We start from the raw sequence: 7552 nt of genomic DNA, 5'->3' as shown, positions 1-7552 counted from the left end.
TGCCAGCAGTGATGCAAAAGGGGATGGAGGAGGGACTTCAACTGTTCCTGGACAAAAGGAGAACCGCCAGGGTGGGAAACACCGGTGCTGTTCCTGCTCCTCGTCGTTGCCTCTCAAGCGGGATGTCAGGAAAATGTGTGGCACGGGCTGGCATCAGCTGGGAAGGAGCCTGTCTTCTTGGGAAGGAGGTGATGCCTCAGCCATGCAGGTCTACTGTCACCTGAGCTCTGGTGCTGCTGCTTCTGCTGCAGGCAGAAAGGCATACGCAACCTCAGGGACTTTACTGGGATCCCATTTTTTCTAGATCTACCTAGATGAAAGTGTACAGATTTGTGCTTTTGAGAATGACAGAATCCCATGAGGGACCGCGTATCATTAAGAACCTGCAATACAGCTCTTAGGCTCACCCCCAGCATGTCAAATAGGAACATTAATGTGCATTTTACCTCTCTAGCCCTGTTGAGAGCCCTTCAGATTGTCTGGCCATTCCTGGGCTGAATGACTCTGGCAGCTCTAAGAGAGCTGATAAAGCTGAAAGATAGCATGTTAATGTAATCCTCGTGCAGAAACTGTGCCCCACTGCTCTGACTTGGCAGTCAGCCCCGGTTCTGTGCAGGCCTGGATGCCTCAGGGGATGTGCTGACAGTGGGCAAGCTTTCATTCACCCTTCTGGCGGGCTCTCTCAGGAACTGGCCCTAGTCCTCTGCTCCAGCTGTACCCACACTCTCAGCCAGGCTCACAGCATCATTTATCATCCACCCGAGTGCAGAGCAAAGCTTGTACCTGTCCAGGAGTGGCAGAAGGAGAAGGGTTCTGCTTTGGAAAGACCACAGGACACAGCTGCTCTCTTAGCTGACTCCTGGCTGAGGTGCACCATGATGTGCAGAGCCTGCCTTGCTCCGAAACTGCTCCTCAGCATGTGGCTGGAAAAGCTGCACGGCTCAGCCTGCACCACAGCACCCTGGGGAGAATTTAGGATTGGATTTGTGCAGGCAGAGTGGATCCAGTCCTAGTCCCAACAGGACCATGTTCTCAGGGTCCTGTGAAGGCCGGGTGGCCTCAGGAGTCTGCCCCTGCTTTGGAAGTTGCAGACTGTGTGTCTCCGAGTTTGCCACAGACACTGTTGATTTTGCGAGCCAATGTCTGTTTTGATTTCTGGGATAACTTGAGCTTTGTTGCTTTGTGGAGAAGAGGAAAGAAAAAAGGCTAGGAGCCTGTTCCCATCAACCTGTTTCACAAATACTGGAGCTGCTGGTTTGAGCTCCACCAGAGAAACAGAAAGGCATCAAAAACATTGGCAGAGGTGGAGAGCGTTTGGCTGCCACTCTGCATTCCCTCCTCAGGCTGTGTCTGCAGGGATGAAAGGGAGCATGGCTTCCAGCTCCGGCTCAGCAAACCCACCAGGCTGTTCCGTGCAAAGCCTGCCAGGGTGCAGAGGGACAGCCCGGCAGCTGACACCAGGCAGTGCCAGCCCCTCGCTGCATCGCTGCTGGGGCAGCTGTCTTCATGCACTCAGGGACATTGTCCGGGTAACAAGCTGTGCAACTGGCACAGGACAAGCCTGCAAGTGCCCGGCAATAGAGAATGAACTCGTTAGAGAGCAAAGACAGGACTGATAAAAGGCAGAGGAGGAACAGAACTGGGTAACGACTACTAACGCTGTGCATTTCTGTTGCAATAGTGTCAAGGTACCTCAGGCTCCGACGGACTGGGACCACACCGTGGTAGGTGTGCTGCAGGTGCACAACAAGCTGGCGTTGTCTATAGAAAATAAAGGAGAGGGAGTTCTGAATCTGCTGCCTGTGCAGCCCCAGCCCTGGCCACATGCTGTGCCCAGCCCCCAGTGATTCAGCCCTCGTGTTGCAGAGCCAGAGCAGGGCCAGGTGTCATTTCATGCCCTAGCATGTGCCATGTCTGCATTCCGTGTGTTATGTCCACTCCTTCAGCCAGGCACCCTTTTCCCAGCTTGCAGGTCACATGTTGGCCATCCTCCCTATCCCCAGTCCAGTGGAGATGTCTATCCCGGTGACAGGAGGCCTGCAGTGGCCAAGGGGACCATCGACCCTTCTTACCAGCACAGAAGATGCCAGGTCAGAGACAGGGAAAAGCCTTTTACAGCTGCTGCTATGAAGTGGCTGTGAGTCTGAGGAGTCTTTTTATGACAGGGGACGAAGGAAATCACGGCCACGCCTGAGCCCACACACAGACACGAGTCTCTGTCCTCCCACAGGAATATGGGCTCGGAAACTCAGTCTTTGTGGGACTTGGGACTCGAGTGGGTGCTGCTGCAAATGGGATGCAGTATGTATCTGGTACAGTGCATGAGGCTGGTGCAGCATGCACTGCGAAGCAGGGAGAGGCTTGTACACAGGTGAGCAATGAAGGACCGGGCTCTTCTTGCCCTTACAAGCAGCTGCTTCAGGTGACTGAAAGTCACTAGCCCAGGATTATTTCTGAAATTGTTATTAATGACTTAGACAAAGTCTGTTGTAAAGGTGATTTTTATTTTGACAGTGTCTGCAACACTTACTGGCAGCAGCTTATCTGGTCCTACTTCATGAGTAAGAGCATCCCTCAGCAGTAGAACTGTGAGTGTGGGTATCTGATCTGCACCAGGAGGGGATGGAGGCTTAGGCAGCCTCCTGCTTGCTCTCAGGAGGCTGGCAGGCAGGATGGCTCTTAATTTGATCCTCATTGCTGGCAGGGGCCCTGAGAAGCAGAAAATAGCTGCACAGTGGTTCAGTCTAGGCTGGATCCCACTTTGCCTGGCAAGGATGAAAAAGCAGCCTTATACGAGTGTTTCAGCAACCAAGGAGGTATGCGGCATGGGACAGACTCCCGAGCAGGGCGTTTCTGGCCCTATGTGTTCATGGAGGCAGGGTACAGAAGCCTGCAGGTCACATCCCAGCTCTGTCCACAGGGACCTTGGAAGCTCCTCTCCCCCTCTGTGGGAGGGCTGCGCTGAAGCATGCCAGGGACCCCCATATTTGGCCAGTGACACAGCATTTTGGCTGCTTTAACTGGCTCTGACAAGACAAGGATTGCAACTGGCACCTGCTGAGCCCTCGGGGCCATCGGAGGCAGCAGCTGCCACCGACAGCAGCACACACGATCCCTGGCCCAACATCACAAGACTATGGAGACATTTCTCATGTAGCCGGTAGCATCACAGAGTCTGCAAAAGGGGACAAATTCATCCCGGCTGTGTCTACAGAGAGTGCTGGGATGCCAGCAAGGCACTTGGGACCTGAGCAGAGCCTTCCCCTTCAGCATTTTGGGGTTCACTCCCCTCACAATGGCCGAGAAGCTCTGTGTGTGAACAAGCCTTGTGTCCCATAAACTAGAGGGCTGAAGCAAGCAGGGACTGTGGCTTGGCATTTGTTTACTGGGGGTAACTCCAGCTGCAGGTCTGGAAATGCGCAGAGGGAGTCTCCAAGAGTCCATCACTCTAAATCTTTTCTCCTTGAGGCTACAGCCCACTTGTGGGCTCCCTACAACAGCGAGCAAATCCAGCTGCACCTGAGCCAGCAGGGCCAGTCACAGAGGTCCCCCTGGCTGCCCCATGGCCAGAGTCCCTCCAAGTCCCCATGGATGCCATTTCCACCGATAAGCTCAGTGTGGACTCTCTGCTGCTCTGCTCCCCACATCCGGAGCAGCTGAGGCACTGTCCGTCCTTCCTGCTGCTGAGTAGCTTGGCCAGAAGCAACATGAATCCAAGGCAAACAAGAGAAGATCAGAGGCAGATTTATTCCTCTTTCCTCCTGAGAGCCGCAGGCACTTTTACAGACCAACAAGCACCTTCTGCCTCCACAAAGGTCAGCCACCAGCTCAGAAGCCAGGCACTGGGATCACCTCTTCCCTCTTCCCAGTACCCTTCTGGGCTAGAGAACAGCAGCTGTTTAACAGTCCACTGCAGCACAGCCTCACAGTTTAGGGTAAGAGTGACCCTCGCCATTTGGGGTGAGAGCAGAGCACCCTCCATGGTGCTCAGTCAGCACTTGACCTAGGAGAAAACTTTGCATTAACAGTCCCTTGCACTAACACTTCAGTTCCCCTCTTTCTCCAGTTCCAAGTCCCTTTTTCCAGCCATCAGCCTTAAGAAGCAGAAGCCTGGCATACATACGGCTGCCTCGCATCAAATACTGATGGTGAGAAATAGGGGTCTGGCACCGTGGATTCCCTATCCCTGCCCCCCACCCACCCCCCTTCCCTGTACAAGCCCAGATCTGGGGCCCTTAGGACTCTTCCTTCCCTTTTCCTTCCTCAGACTGTTCTTCTTTCCCCACTGGCGGCTCCTCTTGGCTTATCTTCACCTCATTGACTCTGGCCTTCACCTCCTTCCCCGTCCGGGGAGCCACGATGCTTAAGATGCCGTCGTGGGACAAGGTGGCTCTCACCAGCAAGGGGTCGACGTCCAGAGGGAGGATGTAGGTCCTGGTGAACTCTCGGGAGATGAAGCCGTGGCGGTCAGCCTTCTGGGGGTGCTGCCCCATCACCTCCAGCAGGTTGTCTACAGTGCGGACAGTGAGCTCATCCGGCAGGAAGTGGCAGACATCCAGGAACACCTGAAATTTGTGCTCGTTGAGGCTGATCTCAGAGGTGCCTCGATCCAGCTGCTTATTGATCCGAGGCCTGATGTAGTAGCCGTGGTACAGGGCAGGGGCTAAAATCTCACATGGGGACACACCTGAAAATGAGACACAGTGAGGAGCGCGGGGTTTGCAGGGGAAGGAGTTGGAGGAGGGGTGGCAGCGGGGAGGGGGTGACAGGAGGAGGCTGGGACCTGGCAGACACCTTGGTTTTGCCACTACATCAGCACACTATGGATGGAGTCTCTCGTGGTTCCTACCTTTGTGTCTCTAAGACACACAGAGATCCAGATGTTTGCCAGCAGCTGCCTTCCCACCACACAGCTGGCAGCTGCCAGCAAGCCAAGGGCTGGCATCCAGCTTTCACATGTCTGCTGGGTGGACAGGGAGGGACTGGTATGTGCACCGGGCGCTCTGCAGTGCAAAGCCCACAGCCAGGGATGGGCACAGAAAATGCTGATGGTGAAGAAACTGCCCTGAAGAACTAAAGGCCTTTTGTGTGCCATTGTCCAGAGGGCTTTCCTTGGAGCTTTTTGCCTTTTCATGCTGTTGTGCTAGCGCTGAATGGTTCTGCTGCTGCCCACATTCCTTCCCCTCTGCCAGCCACTGCCCGGCTTTGTGCTGAACACCCCAGCTCAGCTTTTCTCCACAGCCCCCGGCTACAAAAACTTCCCCCCCCGCCCCCCCCCCCCCCCCCCCGAGCATTTTGCTCCATGTTTGCACAGCATATGCATGAATGACAGACCACTGAGGGCATGAGGAAGGGACAGGAGAGACAGCAGTAGGCATGGATGGAGGAAGTGGACCTGAAGAGAGACCCTGGCTATTCCCTGGCTATCACCCCCTGATTTGATGCGGCTCCTTAAGCTCAAAATTCCTTGGCTCCAGCTTCCCTAGCCTGCTCTGGAGCTCAGCCTTGCTGGGGACTCCACCAGCCCTCCTGCACCAGAGGAGATTGAAAGGCACAGGGGGATCCCGTCTCCTTTCTTACCTTCTCCAAAGTTCTGGTCGTAGATCTTGCTAGGGTTGGCAAACTCGTACTCGGAACTCATGGGGTAGGCGTGGGGGACAGTCCGTGCAGCCATTGCGTGTCTGGGACGGGGACCTTCCAAGCACTCCCTGCCTCTGAGAGTGAAGGCTGCAGACTGTGAGGTTTTAATTGGGCGAATTTCACAGGGAGGAGTGTGTGATAAAAAGATGGACCAAAATAGCCACAGGCATAGGCCCCAGGATGCCTCGCCAGGGTGACGAGGGAAGCTTCTCGCTGCATTCCAGCAGGGAGTGCAGGCACTGCCTGCAGTCAGGGACACCTCCAGAAAATCCTGCATCTTCTCCCAGCCTCCTCGAGCCCCTCCTCGAGCAGGGGATGCAGGAGGCAAATGGGCAGCCGAGTACAGTAGGAAGGCACAGAGGGAGCTGAGGGAGGCTGGAGTGAGGGAGGCTGGAGTGGGAGAAAGCAGGACAGACCCCAGGCTCTGCCATCTGTGGTGCTCTCGAAGGCCAGGCCCTGCAAGAAGGCGCATCGTAAGCAAGTTCAAGGTGTCCCTGACACTGGTCTTGCTGCCCTGAGGTACCTCGTGGGGACGGGGCAGTAGCTAATACTGGCTGGTGCTTAATGAGGTCATGCAAAGTCCCGTGAGGTCACTATCACACCCATTGCTCCTCTGTGAGCTTAGGGCCAAAACAGCCCCTCCGGTGCCCTACGCCAAGGAGCTTGATGTTCCCAGAAGCTGAGCGGATGGCCCAAACCTTTTGTTCCTGCGAGTGGTAAAGTGCTGCAGGCAGTTCAGCAGGGCTAGGCAGGATCCAGATCCCACCGCTGACACCTCCACATCCCGAACCATGCTGCTGCAAGCTGGCTGTTCAGGCTATTCCGTGGCCAGGGCTTTGGCACAACGTAATGAGACCTGGAGAAATGCTTGTGCCAGAGATAATGGGTTAACAAGGGATCTGAAGCTGGCAGAGATCCAGTTTTATCTGACTGGGGTGGGGCAGGCGGGCAGGGGGGAGTAGTGTCCACTTAAGCTACTCGTACCCTGAAACCAGAGATTTCCTTGAGTCCATGTCCCTGCAGTGTGAGAGAGCAGGTGCACTACTGTTGATGTAATGGAGAACTGGAATTTTGCCCTAAGCTGCTCCACAGAGCAAATTCTGCTCCCTGCTCTGGCTGGCAAGCTGAGAGGAAGAGGGTCAGACCCTTTTGCAAAGGACTGGCAGAGCCAGCAGTAAGAATGATGTGCCTCTGAGGCAGCAACTGTATTTAAGTTGTGAGCTCTCAGAGGAGGAGACTTACCTCCTGCCCTTTAAGGACAGTTGCTAGGCTGAAACCGTTCCTACGATTTAGGTTCACGAGTGAGGCAGGAATTAAAATAAATGTGTGAATTAAGACACATTAGGAACACACAGGAACCCAGCTTGGTGCAGGGGCATGGGCAGACAGAGGTAGCTTGCATCCCTGCGAAGGCACACTGCCGTGCTTGTTGGCACGCCTGGTTTACCCCTGCTCACAGCCCTCTGGAGTACCCTGAGGCCGCAGACTGCTGGGCTCTTCGGTTCTCTCCAGCAAAGTGGTTTCTGTAGTGGGCAAAAGACTGAGAGGCATCAGGCTGCAGCAGTGCAGCCAGCCAGCCTTCATTCGCACACGCACCCGTCTCCGGCAGTGGGGCTTGCTGGGTTGCAGAGAGCTGCACCGCCAGCAGCGTCTCAGCAAAGACCCCCTGGGATCTCTCCTGCCCTTCGACTAGAGCAGATCTGTGGTTCCTCTGCCTTGAGGAGACGCAGAGCTCTTCCTCGGCTGATGGGTGATGTGGGGAGCTGCGATCTCAGTGCCGGTGGTGGGAACAACGGCCCCTTGTCGTTCTCCCTGTGAGCCAAAGATAGGAGCTGCATTGATCCTGCTGGCATCCAAAGCAGCTGGGAACATCCGCCAAGCCTGCCTGCGACTCTGCGGATAAACAGCACGT

The 7552-nt window shown here is 55.3% G+C and overlaps 1 protein-coding gene across 1 annotated transcript; it reads right to left on the bottom strand.

The window, feature by feature from the left end:
* Positions 1-2501: 2501 nt before the first annotated feature.
* Positions 2502-5720, bottom strand: HSPB2 (heat shock protein family B (small) member 2). The gene is made up of 2 exons (XM_005236603.3): positions 5581-5720; positions 2502-4687 (listed from the first exon to the last, which is right to left on the bottom strand). The coding sequence occupies exons 1-2, from the start codon at positions 5672-5674 to the stop codon at positions 4236-4238; spliced, it is 546 nt and encodes a 181-aa protein (XP_005236660.1). The 5' UTR covers positions 5675-5720; the 3' UTR covers positions 2502-4235.
* Between the last annotated feature and the right edge of the window lie 1832 nt (positions 5721-7552).

The sequence above is a fragment of the Falco peregrinus genome, chromosome 15 (genome assembly GCF_023634155.1).
Source record: "Falco peregrinus isolate bFalPer1 chromosome 15, bFalPer1.pri, whole genome shotgun sequence".
Taxonomy (NCBI): domain Eukaryota; kingdom Metazoa; phylum Chordata; class Aves; order Falconiformes; family Falconidae; genus Falco; species Falco peregrinus.
Note: the sequence above shows the minus strand (reverse complement) of the source record. Positions and strands in the feature narration are given on the sequence as shown.

Bases quoted from the DNA above. Each gene is read 5' to 3' on its own strand.
- HSPB2 (XM_005236603.3), bottom strand. From the start codon at position 5,674: ATGGCTGCACGGACTGTCCCCCACGCCTACCCCATGAGTTCCGAGTAC. The intron at 4,688-5,580 runs GTAAGAAAGGAG...TCTCATTTTCAG, and splicing joins CGACCAGAACTTTGGAGAAG to GTGTGTCCCCATGTGAGATT.